Source organism: Apium graveolens, chromosome 2 (assembly GCF_009905375.1).
Source record: "Apium graveolens cultivar Ventura chromosome 2, ASM990537v1, whole genome shotgun sequence".
Lineage (NCBI taxonomy): Eukaryota > Viridiplantae > Streptophyta > Magnoliopsida > Apiales > Apiaceae > Apium > Apium graveolens.
In genome coordinates this window covers 284,154,642-284,180,308 of record NC_133648.1, presented here as the reverse complement: position 1 = coordinate 284,180,308, position 25,667 = coordinate 284,154,642, and the positions used below count along the sequence as shown (strand labels likewise).

Here is a 25,667-nt window from a genome sequence, read left to right as displayed (position 1 = left end):
GGGGACTTGACCTTTAGTTACTTGGATTAGGCTGTTCCTTTTATTTACCATGTTCTTTATTTCCGTTTCTAGACTCTCATACTGTTTTAATTCGGATCTGTATTCGTATTTGTACCTTATGATTCGTACCTTTCGACTTGAACCATGTTAAATTCAGTTATGCACTTTCCTTGATTCCTATATTTGCTCTTTTAAATTCTTGCTCATAACCATGCATCACCATTATTTTTGTATTGAAAACTGTATACCATGTTGAATACACATAAAACCCTAGTTTTTGCATCACTCAAACTGTATAACTATTATTTCAGAAAATGGCACCTAGAAGAGCCCGATGAAGACCTACAAATAACCAAGAAAATGAAGGAGAAAATCAAAACCCCGATATAGCACAACTTATGGAATTGGTGCGCCAATAAACTGATATCATAGCCCAACAACAACAACTTCTTCAACAAATGCATCCACCTCAACCACCCCCAACAAACACTACTTTCATAACATTCCAATCTGTAAAACCCCCAGAATTTAGAGGAAGTCGAGACCCACTAAAAGCTCATGCTTGGCTCAAGGAGATGGAAAAGGCTTTTGCCTTAACAAATGTTGGAGATAATCAGAAGGTGGAGTATGCCACTTATTTTCTTAAAGGAGAATCAAACTATTGGTGGGAGACAGCAAAAGCTTTAGAAGCTGCTGAAGTTATTACTTGGGATAGGTTTAAGAGAATGTTCTTGGATAATTATTTTCCTCGCTATATGCAAAAACAAATGGAGATGAAATTCTTTGAGTTGAAGCAAGACAATATGATAGTTGGAGAATATGAAAAGAAGTTTACAGAACTTTCTAGGTTTATGGGAGAGTATGTTGATTCCGAAGAGAAAATGGCAAAAAGGTTCCAACAGGGATTGAAGCCTTGGATAAGGAGTCGTGTGGCAGCTTTTGAGTTGACTACTTATGCTGAAGTAGTTCAGAAAGTGATGGTAATCCAAGGCGAGAGTGAGTAGAATCAAAAGGAGAAAGGAAACAAGAAAAGAAGATTTGAAACGGGAGAAGAAGGCTCAAGTTACAAGGGTCAGATTTAGAGAACTAATCAAAGGTTTAAACCTCAGAGTGAACCCGGGAATTTCAAGAAGAGGGAATTTGAGAATAAATCATAAAAAACGAGATCTCAGTTAACTAGTGGACAGAAACCCCCGCAAGGATCAGTTCCGGAATGTAAGATCTGTAATAGGCGATATACGGGAATCTGCAATAAGGCGAATGTAGTTTGTTTCAAGTGTCATACAAAGGGTCATTATGCCCATGAATATAAGAATCGGAAGGCCAGCATCACGTGTTATAAGTGTGGGAAAGCAGGACATGTGTCACGAGAGTGCAAAGGAGTGGGTAACAATCAATTGCTGCAAATGACCATTGTACCCTACCATGTGAATCAGGCAGCTCCTATGCCAGCCTCATCATTCCCCATGTCTTTCAATCAACCTTGAATAGCATCATCTTCAAATCATCCATCTTTGACTTATCCAGCTTAAGAGAGAACTTTAATATGAACGTGAAGGATACAATTCAAAGTCCCAATGTGGTGTCAAGTACGCTTTATGTGAATGCCACTAGTGCTAAAGTACTGATTCATTTGGGAGCCACCAGATCATTTATTTCGAAGTCTTTTGTTGATAAGTTGAATTGTGAAACTCAATTGATGCATGAACCCTTATCCGTTATCTTAGCTAATCAAGATAGAGTATCTGTAAATTATATTTGCCCTCACTGTGCAATAGAGATAGTCAGACATATTTTTTCGGCGAACCTTATTCCTTTCCAATTAGGCGAATTTGACGTGATCTTAGGGATGGATTGGCTGACAAGTTTCAGTGCTCAAATAGACTGTAAGGATAAAATGGTAGTATTAAGTACACTGCAAGGTAAGAAAGTGACATTCAAGGGCCAAAGGCAAACTCAGACATTTCTCACCTCGATGCAAGCAAAAAAGTTGATTAGGAAAGGATGTGAAGCATATTTGGCGTATGTAATTGATAAGAGTACAGAAGTTTCTAATCCGGAAGACATTCTAGTAGTGAGAGATTTTCTAGACGTTTTTCCTGAGAGCTTCCTTGTTTACCCCCAGGCCGACAACTTGAGTTTACAATAGATCTTGCACCCGGCACTGAGCCTGTTTTGAAAGCTCCATATAGGATGGCACCAACGGAGATGAAGGAATTAGCAAAGCAAATACAAGAATTACTAGACAAGGGATTTATAAGACCAAGTGTTTCACCGTGGGGCGCGCCAGTTTTGTTTGTGAAGAAAAAGGACGAAAGTATGAGACTTTGTATAGATTATCGAGAATTGAAAAAGTTGACGATCAAGAATAGATACCCTTTGTATAGGATTGATGATCTGTTTGACCAACTCAAAGGATCCTCTTATTTTTCAAAGATTGATCTGTGATCGGGATACCATCAATTGAAGATTAAGTCTGAGGATATTCCGAAAACGGCTTTTCGAATAAGATATGGACATTAAGAATTTCTCGTTATGGCTTTTGGGTTGACGAATGTACCGGCTGCTTTCATGGATTTAATGAATCGTGTATTCAAGGAGTACTTGGACAAGTTTGTCATAGTTTTCATCGATGACATTTTAGTATATTCAAAGACATAAACTGATCACGCCGAACATCTAAGGATAACTTTGGAAGTATTGCGAAAGGAGAGATTGTATGCCAAGTTCTCGAAATGTGAGTTTTGGTTAACCGAAGTAAGATTCCTAGGACATATTGTTGGAAGTGAGGGAATTTGTGTAGATCCTAAAAAGATTGAGGCGGTGTTGAATTGGGAGAGACCGAAGATGCTAACAAAAGTGAGAAGTTTTATGGGACTAGCGGGATACTACAGAAGATTTGTAAAGGATTTTTCGAAGATTGCCGTACCGCTGACTAAATTGACAAGGAAGAATGAGAAGTTTGAATGGACAGAGAAGTGTGAAAGTAGTTTTCAAGAATTGAAGAAAAGATTGGTAACTGCTCCGATTTTAGCATTACCAGATGACAAGGGAGATTTTGTGATATACAATGATGCCTCTTATAAAGGACTTGGATGCGTATTAATGCAACACGGGAAGGTAATAGCATATGCTTCAAGACAACTTAAACCGCATGAACAAAAGTACCCGACTCGTGACTTAGAATTAGTTGCAATAGTGTTTTCTTTGAAACTATGGAGACACTACTTATATGGGGAGAAATGCAAGATATAAACGGATCACAAAAGTCTGAAATACCTCTTTACTCCAAAGGAGCTAAATATGAGACAGCGTCGATGGTTGGAATTGATCAAAGACTATGATTGTTCGATACAATATCATCCGGGAAAGGCTAACGTGGTAGCAGACGCTTTAAGTAGGAAGGAAAAGCTAAGTATGATAACAATACCGAAGGAATTATCTGATGAAGTTGAAAGATTACAATTAGAACTTTGTGATTATGGAGGAGCGGAAGAAATGTGTAATGCCATTACTTTTCAACCAACACTACTAGAGAGGATAAAGAAATGCCAAGATGAAGTAACCACTCAAGAGAATAGTCAGTTGACAGGAGAAGAGATATGTACACAAAAAGATGAACAAGGTGTGTTGAGATTTTTGGCAAGAATTTGGATTCCAAATGTGACTGAATTGAAGAAGGATATTTTGCAAGAAGCACACAACTCAAGATTTTCTATTCACCCGGGAAGTACCAAGATGTACCATGATTTGAAAAAGAATTTTTGGTGGCCGAACATGAAAAGAGAAATTACAGAATGGGTTTCAAAATGCGACACATGCCAAAGAATGAAAGCAGAACATCAGAAACCAAGTGGTTTGATAAAACCATTGAAGATTCCAGAATAGAAGTGGGAAAATATTGCCATGGATTTTGTAGTGGGTTTATCGTGAACACTTCTGGACACGACACAATTTGGGTGATAGTTGACCGCCTTACGAAGTTAGCTCATTTTCTTCAAACCAATGAGAAGTCTTCGTTAGACATACTAGTTCATATGTATGTTCGCGAAATCGTGTTACGCCATGGTGTACCTATATCGATAGTTTCGGATCGAGACCCGCGATTCAATTCGAGGTTCTGGAGGCTATTTCAAGAAAATCTCATAACGAAATTAAACATGAGTACGGCATACCATCCATAAACCGATGGCCAAAGCGAACGAACAATCCAAACCATTGAAGATATGTTGCGAAGTTGTGCAATTGATTTTTCAGGATGTTTGGACGATCATCTACCACTCGTAGAATTCTCATATAACAATAGTTACCATTCAAGTATTGGCATGCCACCATACGAAGCTTTATATGGGCGAAAGTGTAGAACACTGACGAGTTGAGATGAAGTTGGGGAAGGAAAGATTTTTGGACCTGAATTGATTCAGCAAATGAAGAAGACCGTCACTGTGATCAAGAAGAGACTCATTGCTGCTCAGGATAGACAAAAGAAATGCGTGGACCCCGCCCGGAAGGATGTGAAATTCGAAATTGGGGAAGTTGTATTGTTAAAAGTATCACCATGGAAGGGTTTGACCCGATTTGGTAAGAAAGGGAAATTAACTCCAAGATACATCGTACCTTTTGAAATCTTGAATAAAGTAGGGAAAGTTTCTTATGAGCTAGCCTTGCCGCCATAATAACAGCACGTGCATAATGTATTTCATATCTCATTGCTAAAGAAGTATAATCCGGACGCCAATCATGTGATAGAGATTGAACCAGTAGAAATTCAAGCTGATTTATCATATGAAGAGCAACCCGTGAAGATACTGGATCAACAAGAGAGAATTCTTAGAAATAAATTAGTAAGTTTGGTGAAGGTATTGTGGAGGAATCCTAAAGTTGAAGAATTAACGTGGGAGTTAGAATCTGAAATGTGGAACCAGTATTCTCAACTATTTTCCTAGATTCTGAGGACAAAATCCTATAAGGAGGAGAGGATGTGACAACTAGTAAATATTCGAGTTATTTTATAAATGCGATGTTTATATTCATAAATATTTTGTGTTATAAGGCCGACTATGTGGATTCATTATATATTGCATATAATTTTGTTGTATGGCGTTGCGAATGTTGCTGGAATATTTTTAAGCGTATAGCTTTCGTACGCGAGTAAGTTTTTCGTTACGCGATTAAATAAGTAGCGTGATTTGATTAGTTGCTACTGTGTGATTAAGTAAGCGTGATTAAGTAATAATTGAGATTCATGCAATATAGTGATATTTGAATAAGTTGCGAATAGCCGGATAAATTATATTCTAATATTGTAGAGTAGAGTCAATTTATTTGCAATTGCTTGTGTAATTTTTAATGTGTTAAATTATATTTTACATGAATTATTTATTAGTATGATAATGTTAGAAAAATTCTTTTAATATAAAAATTTTACTTCGAAATTTTTTAAAACAATTTTATTAAACTTCTAAAATCTCATAGTATTTATGGTATTAATTTTGTGATTTATGGATTTATATTTTAATAATTAAGACATATTCTTTTTTATTATACTTTTAATAATTATTGAATTACAAGTGTGCCCTTGCATGCAACCTCCACCCAAATAGAGATCAAAGGTAAGACCGTCCTTTCACCCTCCACTAACTCCATTTGACCAAACAAATGACAAATAAAACCTTGCATGCAAAAGCTTGTTATTAGTGGATGAAGGATAAAATAGTAAACTTAAACTCCACTACCATTTGGTGAGACAAAAATCAAGTAAAGCACTCATTTTCACATCATTTTCTTTTCCACCAACACATCACTCCACTTTCTCTTCTCCCTACCCTCTCTCGGCCGAACCTAAACCCTCCCCACCCCTCTCATTTTTCTACCTCATTTCTTCATTTTCTTAACACCTTTCAACTCATCTAAGCAAGGGACATTTACACCTAGTGTTATATCTTCATTTAAGGTTAGTTTCTTAGTTGCATGTGGCTAAAGCCAAGGGTTTAACTTTAATTCTTTTGAATCTAGAGTTGAACTTAATGTGGCTAATAAAACTTGAGCAATAGATGGTCTTGATGAAGTGTTTTGCTTCCATTTTCAGGTCATAATCTTGGACTCAAACATTCGGCAATGACTGTGACGCCCTCAATCTCGGGGTTAGGAAATGAGGACCCACACACCTCTAATCTATGAATTAAATAAGCATAAACCCCTATTAGCTACTAACAGGATCAAACAGGATAAAGTATGAGACAAGATTACAACTACCAACCATAGAATATAATTTACAAGCCAAAATAAAACCAAATTTACATAGTCAATCCCGACTTGGAATCGACAGATAACCCATTGTATCTTAACAACTTTTCTGCTAAGAGCTTGCCCACTGAAAACCTGTACTACCTGCTCTGGAAACCGGAAGCCCTCAATATGGTAGGGACCACCAGGTACGCTCTTATGAGCAGTTCGCCTAAGCCTGGCCATCTTCTTGCTTAACTTCAATGGTTAGATTAAAACAAAATGTATGAGTAAAAAACTCAGCAAGTAACTATAAAATAGTTCTACGATACAAAATCCACAATTTACATTACTGATCTCAGGGCATTCTACTTTATCATTTCTAGGTGGCAGATTTCTATCTTTTGGGCTATAAAAGGGGTTATGAAGAAAACTTTGAGCTTTCAAGGAACAAGGCTCAAGATAGGGTGAAAGCCGACATTCATCAGATATCATTAACAGGATCACAAATAATCTTTCAAATAGAAAGCAAGAATCTTTTCATCATTGGGAATTAATATACAATTGATAACAGAATCAAAATCAGGGTTCACAAGCTGTAAGCTAATCAATATCACAATCAACTCTTTTCAAAACATTATATACCATTTCATTTTCAAAGAATCATTCACTGATTAAAATTTCAATAACTATGGAACCCTTGATTGGACTACTTTGACTTTCAATTCATATTAATACGGGTGATCAGCCCGTACCGATCTCCATCCAATCTTTAAGGTACCAATGGCATAATTTCAGCCTTAAACTGGACTAGCCCCACTAGCCTCTTAACATGACTGGACTAGTCCCACTAGGCTCTTACGTCTCAATCCAATCCATTAGTAATTCGTTTGGAAAACCTTGTGTTGGAAAAGAAAAGTTTTACTAAATTCATTTCTATCATTACCAAGAATATGAAATCATTCAGACTCTTTCAAGTTGAAACTCATTCTTAAGTTCAATTTCAAGAATTCAAAGTTAAGGAAATGAATCAAGGATAAGCAAGGTTCAATTTTAGGGATCTTGATCAAATGATAACAAGGTACTCAAGTTAGGGAAATCAAAACCGTTTCAAGGATCAATAGAGTATAAGGTAAATAAAGGAATGAAGGATTATTACACAAGGGGTTCGTAAAGGTACTTATAACAACAGTTCATGGTATAACAAGTGATCAGAATAAGAAAAGGTTACCAAAGGGCTGGATCAATAAACTATCAATGATAAGTTCACAAGATCCATGACAAGGTATCTCAAGAATCAATAACAGGGGTACATTACTATAAAAGTTCAATGCTCTACATGGCATGAACAATATCCTCTTTATAACCATTTACACAAGTAAATAGAGTTACTTGCCTGAATTCGCTTTCCTGTTTCACAAAGGTTAAACTACTGCCACCTAGTATACCTTTCCCTTTCCTAGCCTGAATGCCCTCACACTCCGAATCTACAATCCAAAAACCAAAACCTTAATTAGATTCCCACTTGACGTTCTCAGAACGCTTAACATTTCCCTTAATCGCAATACTCTAAGAGTATTTATATACTCAGTCATAAATACAAGCACGTTTATACCAAAACCCGTATACTATATACTTCAAATCACGCATTACGATGCGAATACGACATATAGCATATAATCCTTGTATTTCAAACTATATACTCGAGTTACCATATCAATACATAGTCTCATATCAAGACGACTTAAAAACCTCCTTTTTACATTACTTAATTCGAACCAAAGCAAATAAATAATCCACATAATTCTTAGAAATCTCACATGCATTCACTTGGTAAGATATTGGATTCAAATCAATTACTTTTATAACCATAAAGAATTCGGCTTTATCACATAACACAAACAAGAGGTCCAATGATTCTTTTAGACTCTAATCTTGTCAAATACAACCTCACATCTTAACATGCAATCCTTATTTCATCCAAATCTAACTCCAATTCATCATGAAAACACATAAGCAACACTTTAAGCACATAATCCATCTTAATTTCTATAAATTCAACTTATTCCATTCGAATTTCTCAAGAAACAACACATGCAACACTACAAATTGATATGCAAGGATAGGGATCATTTATAATCTCTAGTTCAAGCCAAAATTCATCATTTCAAACCCATTTTCATAGAAAAACCGAAGCAAATTTAAACCTTTTAATCAAAACCCTTTTGTAAACTTGAATCAAAATCAAAAATCCCTTTTTAAGAAGTAAAAATTCGAACTAAAATCATTTAATCAAGAAAAAAAGGTCCCTTGATTCTTAAACCTTAAACACCTTAAGCAAACAACTACTCTTCTCCTATTTATTTACACAAATTCGAACCAAACACTAGCACAAAAACCAATCAAATCACTTGCAACCATTTTAATGCTAGCATTCATACTATCACACAATAAAAATCATTCTTCCCACATAGTTTTTAAGAAAATTCGAACCTAACAAAGGTTCAAGATCAAAAGAAACTTAGAACATTGATATGCAATGACTTTTAGTGACATGCATATAGATTCTTATAACATGCATCCCATTTCAATCAACTAAACACCAAAATCACTTAGCAATGAACCTTATTTCCCATTTTCTAAACATAAAACTTCATTTACCATCAAAACTCAAGAATCAATCAAATATCAAAAAAGCAAGTTGTACTTCAACAAGAATACATCATTTCACCAAGAATATCACACTCCTAAAATTCCACCGGCTCTCCTTGGATCACGGCCGGTGGTGGTCGAACTCAAGAGTGCCCATAACGGGTCTCTTCTTTGAGTTTTAAACCACAAAATCACTTTAGACTCTCTTATGATCATATATCAAGAAATTATTTTTTCTTGAACACAACCAAGGAGATGGAACTATGAAACTTACATAAACACTTATATGCAAATGGTGTATGAGTAGAATATCGAAAATGAGGGCTATAGATGACAAGATCTTTGAATTTGAATTAGTTTTTGTTGTTGCATGTAAGAGAGAGAATAGAGATGGAGAGATAGCCGAGAGAGAGAAAGAACTCGGGAGTGAGGGAGGAAAAAGAGAGAAAGAAGAGAAGTGAGGGAAGAAGGGGAGAAAAAGAGAAAAAGTGGGTGGCTTTTTATAATGGTATGGCAAGGGTAGAATGATAATTATGGCACAAATAAATTTTTACTTCTCATTTCTTTTATTCTCATTCCCAAAAACAAATTTGAATATTATATAGCTCTCTCAGAAAAGATGAAAATGGAAGAAATATCAATTTTAAAATATAGGATTCGAAATTAGCTTTCCAGCCATATTTTCGGAATAATTTTTGAGCGAACGGTTGATTTAATACGGATTTTACAAGTTTATGCTGAAAATAGCATTTTAACTCCATAAAATCATTTTAAAATGCAACGATCACGAAATAAATCCGTCTATCACTTTTAGAAAGTCTCTAGGACTATTTTGAGGATAACACGACTACTCTCATGCCTTGACCTTACTCAAATAATTTTATAAAAATGCATAAAGGTCCAATAATCCTTATTTTAAATCAAATAATTCCCTTAAATCCGTTTAAAAATTAGAAGATCACGTAATCATGCATAGAGACAAGAAAGCACATATATTAAAACATCACAACTCATTTTGACCATACAATTTCCCCTTTTTAATATTATTCCTCTTTTCGCGTATCGGGTCACGTTTTGCCTAATGGCCTAACGCTCAGCGTTTCAATTACGCTTCACAATTATCTTTACCAACCAACACGTCACTGGAACTTAATACTTACTTAAACATTCCATTTAACATAAACACACATATTTCACATTTAAACACTTTAATCCCTTTTTAAGACGGGTTCCGTTCTACCTGACGGCCCGACAACACAGCTTAACCCCTAAACTGACTCTTTAAATTGGAACGCATCTATCTACGCTCCCAGATACTAATATACAATAAAGACAATTAATCATCACTTAATCATATAATTTATAATCACTCCACAAAAATCATACTTTATTCATTTAATTACGTCGCGAAATTCCCAGTCGTTACAATGACTCCCAAGGAGCCGAATGGATTTTTATTGTTTGTGTGAAAGTTTTGTTTGTTTTCAAGAAGAAAGAGACTTTGCATGTGACTTTTAAAAGAACTTATGATCTTATAAGATGTATTTTACCAATTTTCCATCCTTTAATGCCATGATTTTTACGTTAAAAAGTTGAAGTTATACTTGGATGTTGTAGAACAAGTAGTATATCGAATAAATGTGCTATGTGATCTAAATTTGAGTTTTTATGCAATAAATGCCACGGTTCTTGCTCTAAAATACTAGTATGCTATATGCCTTGATAAGTCATGATAAAATTTTGTATCCATCAAGTTGATACCATGTATTTTTGGTTCGAATATTTGCTTAAAATTTCATATGTAAAATCTGCTCTGCTATACTCTCTGTTTTTGCCTCGGTAAATGGCTTTTATGGCTAGTTTTATGCTCGAATTTTTCTATAAAATGATATTTAATAGATTTTCGTACAATTTAGGATATATTTGTGGGCTTGCATATTGGTTTTGGTGTTGATATGGGAGTTAAGGTGGAAGGAGGTACACTAGGCACTTTGTAGCAGAATTTTTCACCATAAGTATAGGTTGTTTTAGGTGAGTTTTAGTAAGGCCTTGCTAGGCCTGAGTTTACTGGAGTTAGGAATTGATTTGTACTTGAGTCCAGTGGCTTTAATTCACTGAAAAACTTGTAATTAGGTAGGTGCACACACACATTTCCGAGAGTAACTCAGAATAGGGCAGAATTGCGTAAGCTTGAACTTTGGTCGACTTTAACCATGCCATAGGCTAGGCCTTCACGGGGCCTTGGCTTAAATAAGTGTAATACATCCTTAGGAAGCTTAAAAAACCATTAGAATTAAAAATTGAGTGAGAAAAGTGAGTTTTATGTGAGTAAAAATAGAGCAGAGTGTATTCGAGGGAGGCTGGATAGTGTCGACTTTGGGAAAAGGCCTAGAGAGGCCTAGGTGAGGCCTTGGCCTAACACCAAGTTTTGGAGATAGTTTTTGGTCTTAAGAATCCATGGGAATTGGTTTTGTTATAATGTCCCATGTAGAAGTTGAGATTTCAGCCAAGGAGCACAGGACATGCAAACTGGTGCTAGCAGGAACCTTAGTGTGAGTATTGATTTTTGTAAGCCTATAGGAGTGAGGCCTTTAAGTCTCACCAACATTAAAAGTTATTTTAGAGTCTTAAAAACCTGTAGGAAGTTAATTGGAGTGAAGGCCCAAGGTGGAGACACCCCATTTCCACCAAGAAACCCGAGAGCTCCTTTCGAGTGGCATTAGGAACCTTTAGTGGTATTCATTGTATTTGGGACTTAGAGGTGAAGAGTCCGAGTGTTGCACATCATCTTTAGGGTTAAGTTAAGGTCCATAATAGTTCTTATGTGTTACTTTTTTATGTGTTTAGGTATTTAGGTGATATTATAGTATAAATAACTAGTAGTATATGCCATCCCGTTATGTGATTATGTGACTATGTGGATTACTTGAATTGCATGCGATTAAGCTATGTGTATTCTTATAATTATAAGTTCTTGTGTAATAATAGTTATGATAAAGGTAATAGTGAGTCTAGGAGCTTATAGGTGTATGATGTGTAAAGGGTGAATAGTAATGAAGTTAATATAATGTGTAGGTTCTGAAGCGAAGGGGAAGACTCATGCCGTCAAGATCGAATAATCTTAGAACTATTAAAAGGAAAGTTACTACTTTCTTATGCTTATAATTATTGGCAAGTTACTACCTCCTTATACTTATAATTATTTCAAGTCTATATACTTCCTTCGTGAATACTTAGTTGTAATAATCACCATGTCATTAATTAATTCGAATACTCCCATTAATAACTCATGATCTTGTTAGTACCTTACCTTCAAATCATTCCCTATCCATTAGACCGTGAATACTAAACTCTCTACCAAATTCCCTAAAGCGAACCTCATTAGTGAACTTGAATTCTCTTGTTATAATTCCATTAAAACGATACCAAATCTTTCCCGGCATCCATGTTATAAATCATTAAAAATAAAATGTTTTCTTATCTTAGTGGATTGGACCCAGATGCAAGTCCTTTTCATATTATTGATAAGCTCACATATAGGCTAGGGATCCCGTTATATTTGAGAACCCAGCGCGGTTCGGGATTACTTCGCAGCTGATCACCGGTAATCCGTAGCATCCGAAAATGATTTTGATGATTTGATATTTATAACATGATTTCCTGATGCCATGATATCATATGCCATGTTTCAATTGTTATGATTCTATCATGCTCTTATATTATGACTTCATGTTTCTTATTGTCATTTGCTGAAGCATCTATAACCTCTTGAATCATGAACCCGTGATTTTGAGATAATGCATTGTACAGTAGAACTGTTAGTACTTGCTGAGCGTATTAGCTCATTTTCTTGTATTTAACCCTGTTCTACATCTAGCAATCATGGTTTGTACCAAGCAGACCACCCGTAAGTCAATCGGTAGGCAGGGTGAAGACCATTTGAGGGCACAGGTAGAATATATTTAGGCAATATCCTCCAGCATGTATTTGTGGTATTAGTTAGAAGGGTTGTTCCAAACTCTAAATTTGTAAAGATCTCGGAATTGCTATTATTTTGGTCGGGTCTGTAATCGTATCATTATTATCTTTTGGACTTATAAGTTTGTAATATAATTATGGTTCGCATTTGTTTAGTGTGTGTATGTATTATTGGTTTGGGGTGTGATATCAACCCATTTCGACACATAATCGACCGCCAACAAGATATACTGATTATCGCAAGATGAGATAAATGGCCCCATGAAGTCGATTCCCCAAACATCAAAGATTTCAACCTCGAAAGCACATTAAGAGGCATCTCATCCCTCTTGGACATATTACCCACACGCTGGCAGCGTTCACACTTCAAAATAAAGTGATGCGCATCCTTAAACAATGTAGGACAGAAGAATCCCTTTTGAAGGACACGACGTGTTGTCTTCTCTCCACCATAGTGGCCTCCAGAAATAGTCGAATGACAGTCTTGCAAGATCCCCCCCATTTTGCTGTACGGAATACATCTTCTGATGATTTGGTCAGCTCCTTGCCTAAACAAATATCGCTCATCCCACATGTACCACTTCACCTCATGAAGAAACTTCTTCTTTTGAGCATAAGACAAGTCTAGAGGCATGATATTACTCACAAGGTAGTTCACAATATCTGCAAACCATGGTTCTTCCTCTTGTATTCCAAACAACTGCTCATCGGGAAAAGGCTCATTTATCAATGTCTTATCCTGTGAAGTTGCACATGGGTCTTCCAAACGCGAGAGATGATCATCGACTTGAATCTCAGTACCTTTTTAGCCCTTGATCTCTAATTCAAATTCCTGGAGCAAAAGAACCCATGTAATCAATCTAGGCTTCGAGTCATTCTTCAAGACGAGATATCGAATCGTAGCATGATAATTGAAAACTGTCACCTTCGTCCCAAGCAAATAAGATCAAAACTTCTCAAAACCGTAGACAATGGCCAAAATTCTTTCTCAATAGTAGTATAATTCAGTTGAGCACCATTGAGGGTCTAACTAGCATAGTAGACCACATGAAATATGTTGTTCTTTCTCTGCCCAAGAACTGCTCTAACTGCATAGTCACTTGCATCGCACATCATCTCAAAAGGTTCATTCCAATCGGGTGCAGTTATGACAGGTGCCATGACCAAACTCTTCTTCAAGAACTCAAAAGCAGTTAGGCACTCGTCATCAAACTTGAACAGGACATCCTTCTCTAGAAGATTGTACAAGGGTTTAGAGATTTTTGAGACGTCCTTGATGAACCTCCTATAGAAGCCCGCATGACCAAGAAAGCTGCGGACTCCCTTAACAGAAATTGGTGGAGGAAGATTTTTGATAACCCCCACCTTGGCTTTGTCCACCTCAAGACCTTTACTAGAGACCTTGTGCCCAAGAATAATGCCTTGTTGCACCATAAAGTGACATTTTTCCCAGTTGAGAACTAGATTGGTCTCAACACACCTTTTAAGAACTGCGTCGAGATTATGCAAGCACTCATCAAAAGAATCACCAAATACAGAGAAATCATCCATGAACATCTCCACATTCTGACCAATCATGTCAAAGAAGATAGCCATCATGCATCTCTGAAATGTGGCAGGTGTTCCACACAAACCAAAAGAAACTCTTCTGAAGGCGAAAGTACCAAATGGACAAGTGAACGTAGTCTTTTCCTAATCTTCTGGAGCAATGCAAATCTGATTATAGCCTAAATAGCCATCCAGAAGACAGTAGTACTCGTTCCCAGCCAATCTGTCAAGCATCTGATCAATAAAAGGCAGAGGAAAGTGATCATTTCTCGTGGCCTTGTTCAGCTTCCTGTAGTCCATGCAAACTCTCCACCCCGTGACTGTTCGAGTAGGAATGAGCTCATTTTTCTCATTAGCTACAACTGTGATACCTCCTTTCTTCGGCACACACTGAACTAGACTCACCCAAGAACTGTTAGAAATGGGATAGATGATCCCTGCATCTAGCCACTTGAGCATTTCCTTCTTCATAATTTCTTTCATGATTGGATTACGCCTTCTCTGTTGCCCAACAATAGGCTTGCTACTTTCTTTAGCATAATTTTATGCATGCAATAAGAAGGGCTGATTCCCTTAATATCTGTTATAGTCCATCCAATTTTCCAGTTTGAACTCTCTCAGAATTCTTAAGAGTTTTTCCTCATCACTACCTGAAAGGTCAGATGCAATAATCACAGGCAAAGTAGATGCATCACCTAAAAAAGCATACCTTAAGTGTTCAAGCAATGGTTTAAGCTCAAGGGTAGGAGCTTCATCAATAGATGGCTTGAGGCGCTTTGGAGATTTGTTCAGCTCCTCCATTCCAAGAGATTCAAAAGGCATATCCATCTTCCGCTTCCAGGGAGAAGCATTCAGATATTGCAACTGCTCATCACCTTCATCATCTTCACTATCTTAATTCCCCAAAAAGGCCTTTTCTAAGGCATCGAGCCTTAGCAATTGATCAAGTTCTGAAGTACCCACGGAATCGACCAACTCCACTTTTAAGCACTCCTCATTTTCCGTAGGGAATTTCATGGCATTGAACACATTGAATGTTACATCCTGATCCAGCACTCGCATGGTGAGCTCACCCTTCTGCACATCGATCAAGGTTGGGCCCATAGCCAAAAATGGTCTTCCCAAGATTATGGGAATCTTTTTATCCTTCTCGAAATCAAGAATTACAAAATCGGCAGAAAAGATGAGTTTGTCCTCCATAATGCCTCATAGATATGTAATAGAATGATCGACTAACTGCAAGGTCATATAAGTCGGCTTTGGATCAGGTAAGTCCAACTTCTTGAATACTGACAAAGGCATCAGATTGATGCTAGCTCCCAAGTCACATAAGCATTTGTCAAATGACATTTTTCCAATGGTGCAAGGAATAATGAAGCTTCCAGGATCTTTAAGCTTCGGAGGCAACTTTTGTTGCAACACAGCACTGCATTCCTCCGTGAGAGCAGCGGTCTCTAAGTCATCAAGCTTCACTTTCCGAGAAAGAATACATTTCATAAACTTCACATAAATAGGCATCTGTTCAAGAGCTTCAGCGAAAGGTATGTTGATATGAAGTTTCTTGAACATATCCAGAAACTTCTCAAACTGCTTATCCAGCTTTTTCTTCTGCAACCTCTTTGGAAAAGGAGGTGGAGGATAGATCTGCTTCTTCCCTGTATTACCCTCAGGAGGAGTGTGTTCAATAGTAGTCTTCATTGGTTCCACTTCAGCTTCCTTCTGCACTTCTTCTTCAGCCACAACTTCTTCATCTGAAACTTGAGAGTGTTCGGGATTCGCATCCTTCCCAAACCTCAATGTAATTGCCTTTACCTGCTCCTTAGCTTCCCTCTTTCCTGGCACTTTAGTGTCACTAGGGAGTACCAGGTTGACGATTTAGCAAGGCATTGGTAATCTGTCCAATTTTATTTTACAGGGTCTTGATAGAAACCGCTTGGCTCTTGCACATGAGCCTCAACTCCTCCAATTCAGATTTTTCATTAGACTGCTGCAGCTGGACTTGTTGCCTTTGTGCGTATTGCGGTTGCTGAAAACCAGGAGGGTTGTACTGCTTTGCTGGATATTGTTGATAAGGCTGTTTGAACCGCATTCTAAGAATTGCTCCAACTGAAATTAAGATGATTGTGGTTGTTGGGATGATAGGTGGCTAGCACAGACTGTTGCGACCTCTGAAAGTTGCTCACGAACTGAGTTGATTCACTAGAAATAGCGCACTGCTCCGTCCCATGCGCACTAATACAAAGCTCACAAACACTAGTGATTTGATTAACTCCATAATTAGCCAAAGAATGCACCTTCATCGTCAAAGCCTTAAGCTGAGCAGCTATATCAGTAGCTGCATCTAACTCTAGAATTCTTGCTACCTTGCCTTGAGCTAGTCTCTGAGAGGGATTCTGGTATTCATTAGCATCCCCCAGTTCAATCAATTCATAAGCTTCATCATAGCTTTTAGCCCACAAGGCTCCTTCTGATGCTGCATCAAGCATTGGTCTAGAAGTAGCACCCAATCTATTATAGAAGCAGTTAATGATCATCTATCCAGGCATCCCATGGTGAGGACACTCTCTAAGCATCTCTTTGTAGCGATCTCAAGCCTCACATAAAAATTCTCTAGATTGCTGAGCAAATTGAGTAAGTGCATTTCTGATTGCAGCAGTCTTTTCCATAGGAAATAATTTAGTTAGGAACTTTTGAGCAAGATCCTCCCATTTGGTGATAGACCCTGGTGGTAGAGAATGTAACCAGCACTTAGCTTTATCACGTAGAGAGAATGGGAAAAGCCTCAACTTAATAGCATCTTCACAAACTCCATTGAACTTGAAAGTGTCGCAGATCTTGATGAAATCTATGATGTGCATGTTGGGATCTTCCGTTGGAACTGAACTGAGTTCTGGATCATCTGAATCGTGCTCGACTTGATCTCAAAGGTATTAGCCGAGATGGCTGGTCGAATAATGCTAGACTGAATATCATTAATCTTTTGTTGAGAGTAATCCATCAAAGCCTTCGGATTCGCTTCTGGTTCTCCCATTGCAATGAGTGCTTCTTTTTAAACTTTCTACTCGACAAGAACTTCTTCAAAAAATTCCTTAGCTACTACAACTTCTTCCTCAGCTTGATCCAGAGTTCTCTTACGAGTCCGAGAATGCGTATGCATACACGCTCGCTAGAGTACCTGAAACACGACAAGGAAACAAGTAAGAAAAATATCCGAGTCACTGAACTTTAATTAACACTGATGACAAACACATAAACTAAAAATTAACACCGAGTCCCCGGCAGCGGCGCCAAAAACTTGTTAGGACGAAAATATGCGCTAATATTCACGCAAAAATACGTGATCGCAAGTAATATAGAAATAATTCTAGTTCGTTCCCACAGGGACTGGTTTATATTAATTTTAATCAATGTACTTATGCAATAGCCTAAGAGAAATAATGTACTTATATTAATTAACTAAGAGAATAAGGAGAGTTGAATACTATATGACACAAACATGGGATTCTAACTTCATTAAATACTTCATTCAATAGCCTTTTCATTCTTAACCTTAGCATGCAATGGTGATGACACTAATCAGATAACACGAAACTGATAAACGCCAATTTTCATTGTACGAATACCATACTACCTGACATCCACAAAAGAGATAGAAGCTGAATAGACACCAATTATATTGAGACCCTATATGTCTATAGAATTTGACAACATAACGGTTTAATGCACAAGTTATCTATCGTGATTACATAGGGCGAGTAAGATGGTTAAAATTACCTACAAATCATGCATATCAAATACATGAACCTATGCTAGCATGGCAAGTTCTAAACCTCTAAATTCACTGTCGCTTCATTAGAGATTAACACGATATCTTATAAGTTTGCGACACTCATAAGAAGAATAAGCACAACCAATACTAGGATATTATACAATCACCACACACTAAGGTATCGAAACAAATTAACTAAAGAAATCCATAAATAAATACGTTAGATACCCACGATAGCAATTAACCCATAATCGGACTCATCATCAACGTGGGTTCCGATGAAAGCATGTATAATAAACGTAGTCTTTATACTGAATAAATAATAAAATCAAGTACGAAATAAGTGTATAGGTTCACAAATAAGAAAACTAGCATACAAAGTTACAACTTAAAATAAAGAATCACAAGAATAAACTAGATCATCTTCTCCTTGGTTGAATTGTGTTATACGGTCTTCTAATGCCTTCTCCTTAAGTTCTGGTACGTTTTGTTATAAAACACGATCATAAGTTATGTTTATATATCAGCCCATGCAGAGTAGAATTACATCAATTAGAATAACAAGAGAATCGGGATTCTTTTATCCCGACCGGACGTGGCAAAGCGGGTGGGCGCGCTGAGTTTCTGTTCTTTGGGCGCGGCCGCGCGCTACTTCAGCGTGGGCGCGCCGTCCTTCTGGATAAAAATTTTCTTTTAATTTTCTTGCTGGTTTGAGTTGGCATTTTCACGAGCAATCTTCTCGAACACCATCCTAACACCAATTTAGCATCAAATCAATGCTAATTTACCTGAGTTCCCGATATAAGCCTGAAATGCAAAAATACTACAAAACACATAAAAACACAAATAACTTGAGTACAAAATACCAGTGCAAGCCTTTATAGAGCAATCTAAGTGGACATAAATTCCACTTAACACATATTTTAGGAAAAATAGAATGAGACACTTGTGGAAGAGTAGTACCAAAACTGAGTACATATGTAAATAAAATCCACTAAACAAAACACAAATTATACAGACCCCTCTCCAAACAATGTGTTTCCTATCATTTGGAAGAACAAAAATAAGTGACCTGTTTATCCAGTGGATGCCTAAATTAGAGTTGGGAAAACTAAAAGACGTCGTCCCAAAGCACTGTGACACATTTGCAACTTCATCTTGTACACTACAAATGTGTCAATATATAACCTCATGCTTCCATCCTTCTTCTTTACGAATAGAACAGATGCTCCCCATGGTGACGTACTTGGCCGTATCACTCCTTTCTCCAACAATTCCTGTAGCTGGCTCACCAACTCTTTCATTTCTGCTGGTGCCATTCTATAAGGTGCCTTCGAAACTGCTTCCGTGCCTGGAGCATGGTTGATCTCAAACTCAATCTGTCGATCGGGCGGTAAACCTAGTAGTTCATCTGGAAACACATCTGGAAATTTGTTGAATACGGGGATATCTTCCATGTTGACGCTCTCTCTTTCTAAATCCACTACATAGGCTAGGAACAATTCACAACCTCTCATAAGCAATTTCTTAGCCTGGACGATTATAAGAAACAGTCGCTCTTGCCTTTGACCCTTAAATACCACTTTCTCTCCAATCTCTGTCTTTAAATATACTTTCTTAGATTTACAATCTATCTAGGCATTATTCTTCCCTAACCAATCCATGCCTAAGATTATGTCAAACTCCCCTAACTTTAAAAGTATCAAGTCTGCTGAAAATTTATGCCCCGAAATATCATTCTCATACTTAGGACAGAATTGACTCACATGAATCTTCTCTTAGTTCGCAATTACCACATCTATTACCTCGTTCAGGGTCAATTTATCACATTTAAGTTTATCAACGAAAGTTTCTGATATAAAAGATCTAGTAGCTCCAGAATCAATCAATACCTTAGCTTCAATATTATTCATTAAAAGTTTACATGCTATCACCTCAGAATTCTGAACAACGTCCTTCATCTTTAAATCAAATGTCTTTGTTGTCGCTTGCATAGTTGTGGTAGATGGTGGAGGTAATGCCAATACCTCAGCTGGCATGCTTGCACTAGTACTTGCCACGTTCATCAAAGCCTTGACTGGTCCGGTTGACTTGCATTCCCTAGCTATATGTCCAGTCTTTCCACACTTATAGCATGTAACTCCCGGCTTCGGTATCTTACACTCGTTAGCCAAGTGTCCCTTTTGATTGCATCTATAGCATGTCATGTTCAACTTATTACACAATCCTGGATGTCTTTTTCCATAATGCTTGCACTCTGGTCTCTAAATCTATTTTTTCCAACTTGTCCTTGGCTTGACTGGTTGTCCCCCTTAGAATCTTGCCTCTTGTTCAAATTTTCCTTCTTCTGAAAATTTCCACCTTTATGGAATCCAATCCTTTTCACACTCCTGTCTTGTGAGCTTCTGGCTTCAGACTTCTCTCCATAAAATGGAACCTTTCTCTTCTTGTTATCCTTTTTTTTTCTTGACTGAATCCCATTACTCTCAATTAGAGCAGCCTTTTGTACTACTCCGGCATAAGTATCAAGCTCAAACATAGCCACTCTATCTCTGATCCAAGGCTCTAATACTTGTTGGAATCTCTTTGCTTTCTCTTCCTCAGTGTTGGTATACTTCATCACAAACCTTGAAAGCTCCGTAAACTTCTTCTCGTCCTCCAATACAGACATACTTCCTTTCTTCAATTCAAGAAATTTAAGCTCCATCTGATTCTGCATGTACTTAGGGTAATAATTTCCGGGAATAACCTTTTAAACCTTTACCAAGAAACCGGCTGATTTGTCTCCATAACTTTCACTGAATCCCACCAATAGATGACTTCCCCTTTCAAAAATTAATTAGCATATGGCATCTTCTGATCTTCTCCTAACTGAACCAATTCAAAAGCTCTTTCAATTTCCCTAATCCATGTATTAGCTATTACCGGATCAGTGGTATCATGAAATGCAGGTGGATTCACATTCTGAAAAGCTTTGAAAGTAACAATTTGTTGAGGTGGTACTGGTGGATCAGGTGGTTGGTGTGGTTCACGGTTATCTTGGTTTTCAAATTGTTGTTGAAGAGTTAGTTGTTGTTGAGCTATAGCATTTGTTTGCTGTTGTAAGGTTTCCAGAAGTCGAAGAATATCAGGATCTGTGGTAGAAGTTGTTGTTGGGTTCTTCTTTTTAGGTGGCATGATCCTGAAATAAAAGTTATATCAAAACAGGTATGAACAATACAGAAAATTTCATGGTTATGGTGTTACAAGTCATTATATTCATTCAATCGGGTTTCAAATTAAACAATAAGGGTGATGCATATAAAAGCATAAGAACAATTGAAAGCAAATAGAACGATAGTGCATAATTATCAAAATTAGGGTCAAGGTATATCAAGATTGGAATAGAGTCTGAATCTAGGGATAACATGCTTAATTAAAGGAAACAACTGGGAATTCTACAAAGTCCAAAAATACAACGACATGTAAAGTAGATTATTGAAAGAACTAAGGCTCCACTCCATCAGAACGGGGTCCGGTAGTCTTCTCTTCATGAAGTGTCTTCATAATACACTGGAGCTCGTCCGTAATCATCTGGATAGTATACTGGCTGGTACGGTCTCGGTGCGATGGCATCTCATCAAGCATAGTGTTAACATACTGAACCAAGGTCTCAAGTCTCGCAGTCATCTGCTCCTTAGGCTTTCCTCCATAGTTTCGGCTGTCCGGATACACGTTCTTCAATTTCTCTAAGATTCGATCATACTTGCCTTGAAGCCTGTCGAACTCACGCCTCAACTCAACATACACGGAAAAAGAAATTGTGTCATACGATTCAGAAGATGACGAGGAATGCGCCCTTTGCTGCCAAGCAATGCATAGATATATATATAAGAGAATTAGTAGTGAACGACTCAAATATCCTATACATACACTCTCGTATAATATTCTATAAACCTATACACATATATAACCTATTTGGGCTGTCCAGGGACTCTAAACCTTAGCTTTGATACCAAAACCTGTCACGCCCCAAACATTTACAAAAGACAATATACGAGTAATTATATTAGTTAACAAAAGGAAATAAATACATCCAAATCCAAGATCTTACAGTTTAGGGTTTGGAATAGCCCAACATTATTAACTAATACAACCCGATTTTAATATCGAGTTCTCACACAAAACGATCACTAACTACCTGAGCTCGAACATATGAATCGGCATCACAAGTCTTACGCGATGTCTACTTGAATCTAACCATATCTGCTAGCTGTAATATCAGGGTAAGCAAGTAGTGAGCCAAATGCTCAACAAGCACTATAATATACATAAACAAGAATAAAACATTAACAATGGAATTGAAAGATTCAACAATATAGTATCAAGAGATAAACTTTCAGGGTGATAACATCTTTTCTTGTAATAAAACCATTCAAAACCATTTCCTTATCAAAAACCATTTTATAGCACTACGGATTACAGCCGGTGATCAGCCGCGAAGTAATCCCGAACCTCGCTGGGTTCTAGAACATTAATGGGATCCCTAGGCAACTTTTAAGCCTACAAATTAAGAGCGGAAATGTGACGCCCTTAATATCGGGGTTAGGAAATGAGGACTCACACACCTCTAATCTAATAATTAAATATGCATAAACCCCGATTAACTACTAACAGGATCAACAGGATAAAGTATGAGACATGATTTCAACTACCAATCATAAAATATAACTTACAAACCTAAAATATTATTAAATAAACAATATCGATTCCGGCTGGGAACCGACATATAACCCATTGTATCTTTATACACTTCTTTCTAGGCACGAGCTCACTCATAAAAACCACTACCTGCTCTGGCAACCGGAAGCCCTCAACACGGTAGGGACCACCAGGTACGCTCTTACGAGCAGTGCGCCTAAGCTTGGCCATCTTCTTGCTTAACTGCCATGGTTAGATTAAGACAAAACAAATGAGTATAAAACTCAGCAAGTAACTACAGTTCTACAATATCAAATCACAATATACTTGAACGAGCTAGGGCATTCTACTTTAATTATTCTAGGTGACAGATTTCCATTTTTTTTTCTTTGGGATAAGGAAAGGTATCTGAAGAATAGTAGGGCTTTCAAGAAACAAGGCTCGAAACAGGACGAAAGCCGACATTCATCACAAATCATTATAGGATCAAAATAGATCTTTCGATAGAGGAAAGCAACAGTATTTCAAGATAGAATCAATCATATGATCACAATTTCAAGAATCAGGGTTCTCGAGCTTTAAGCTCCACATTAACATAATCAAATCTTTTCAAGGCAATATAAACCATTTTCATTTCCAAAATCAATTTACTGAATAAAAGTTTCAGTTCCCTTTTAAATAATCAATTAGAACCCTTGATTGGATCACTTTATCTTTTCACTTCATTATATACGGGAGATCATCCCGTATCGACCTCCATTCCGGTCTTTAAGGTACCAATCGGCATAATTTCATCCTTAAATTGGACTAGTCCCACTAGCCTCTTACCATGACTGGACTAGTCCCACTAGCCTCTTACGTCTCAATCCAATCCATCAGGAATTCATTTGGAAAACCTTGAGTTGGAAAAACAAATAGGTTTTCTAAAATCCATTTTTATCATTACCAAGCATTTGAAATCATTCAGACTCTTTCAAGTCGAAACTCATTCTTAAATCAGATTTTTAAAGAAACAAGGTTCAGGGAGTGAATCAAAGATACGTAAGGAACAATTCTCAAGAATTCTGTATCAAGGACAACAAGGCACTAAATTAGAAGGATCAGCATTGACTTAGGGATCAATAGGGTGATCAAGAGAAACAGGGTATCATTAAACAGAGTTAACCAAGATAATCAATAGGTTTAATATGAATCATGGCATTATAGGTAACTTGAACAGAAAGGTTAGGTTATCAATGAGTGAAATCAATAGGCTTATCAATAACAGGTTATCAAGAACAGGGATTCTTTAAATCAATAACAGGGTTTCATAAACAAGGGTTTCATGCTTAAACAGTTCAATACTCTACATGGTATGAACAACATTTCCTTTATAATCATTTACACAAGTAATCAGAGTTACTTGCCTGAATTTGCTTTCCTGAGGGTTGAACTACTGCCACCTAGTAAATCATTTCCTTTCCTAGCCTGAATGCCCTCACGCTCCGAATCTACAATAAAACCAAAATCTTAATCAGATTCTCAACTCTCGTTCCCGGAACGATCACACTATACGATAACTCGATTATATCCTTGACTCAAGCAAACGAATATAGCTTAAGATATAAGCACATAACACTTAGCACATAGCACATAGCATATTCCTTTCTCGTAGCTTTTATATCCTTATATACTTAGCAATCAAAGCGTACTCGCTTGACCTTGGCTATTTCTCAAATCAAACTAACACGACTCTTTTACGAGTACAAGACCTATTCACAACCAAACATTTACGTTCATAATTATCACTTATATCAATCAACTTAGTTTCCTTTTCTTTTGCTCCTTAATTCGAGCCACATACTATAATCAAGCAACAAATTCATAAATATGTACTTATACACTTCCAATCATCTTTTAATCATAAAAACCAAGTAATTTGACTTTTATTCCTTATGCCCTATTCGGACTTATCACACAAAATTAACCAAATTCTTACTTTAACTCACATACATACACACAACTCATTCAAAGCTATTAAAGTATCATCCTTCTTCATTTTAATCATAAAAATTCGAACCAAATCATACATACTTGCGCGCATGCAATTCAATTTCAACTTATCACGATATCAAACACTTTATCTTTATCAAGTAAGCCAACTAAGTTCCTTAACACAATTGATTTTCACCTAAATCACAACATGCATCCATTCATTCATCAAATTAGTCCCTTTTAACTCAATTTCATTCGGCAAAAACTCAAATTCACATCTCAAGGACAAATCAATGACATGCACATCTTGATCCTCTTTAAAACTAACATGCAATCACTTTTAGGCTATTTATACTTAGTGTTTACCAAGATTATCTCACAAAAATCAATTTCCTTTCTTATTAACACAAAAATTCGAACCTAAACTTAGCATGCAACAATAATTTCATTCCTTTTTAATCTAATAACAATCCATCATCATTTCAAACAAGTTAACTCAAATCAAACAACTTTAAAGATTAAAACCATTCGGCCTTTTTCAAAAACAAAACATGCAACTTGATATTCTTACTCCTTGAATCACAAATCATCCTATTTTTCAACATCAAATCATTAAATCATGCATTTCACCACAATCAACTTGATTTCCTTAAAAATAATAATGGCCATTCGGCCTTTTTAATCAAAACATCACATGCAACTCAAATATATGGTCTTAAGGTTCTAGAGCTCAGTTTTTAACATCATAGCTCACCACCGGTTCACCGGAGTTCATCACCGGTGGCGGTGGCTTCACGGTGGTGCCCTCATTCGAGGGTGTCCAACCATGAAACCCCCGATT

General features: G+C 37.0%; 1 protein-coding gene and 1 non-coding gene across 2 annotated transcripts; both read left to right on the top strand.

Annotated features, from left to right (window-relative positions):
• Positions 1 to 458: 458 nt before the first annotated feature.
• LOC141701585 (uncharacterized) lies at positions 459 to 1,004 on the top strand. The gene has a single exon (XM_074505234.1). It carries the CDS (start codon positions 459 to 461, stop codon positions 1,002 to 1,004), a length of 546 nt encoding a protein of 181 aa, XP_074361335.1.
• A 15,943-nt stretch (positions 1,005 to 16,947) lies between these two features.
• Positions 16,948 to 17,054, top strand: LOC141709102 (small nucleolar RNA R71). The gene has a single exon (XR_012569695.1). It is a non-coding gene; the product is annotated as a small nucleolar RNA R71 (small nucleolar RNA).
• The last annotated feature ends 8,613 nt before the right edge of the window (positions 17,055 to 25,667 follow it).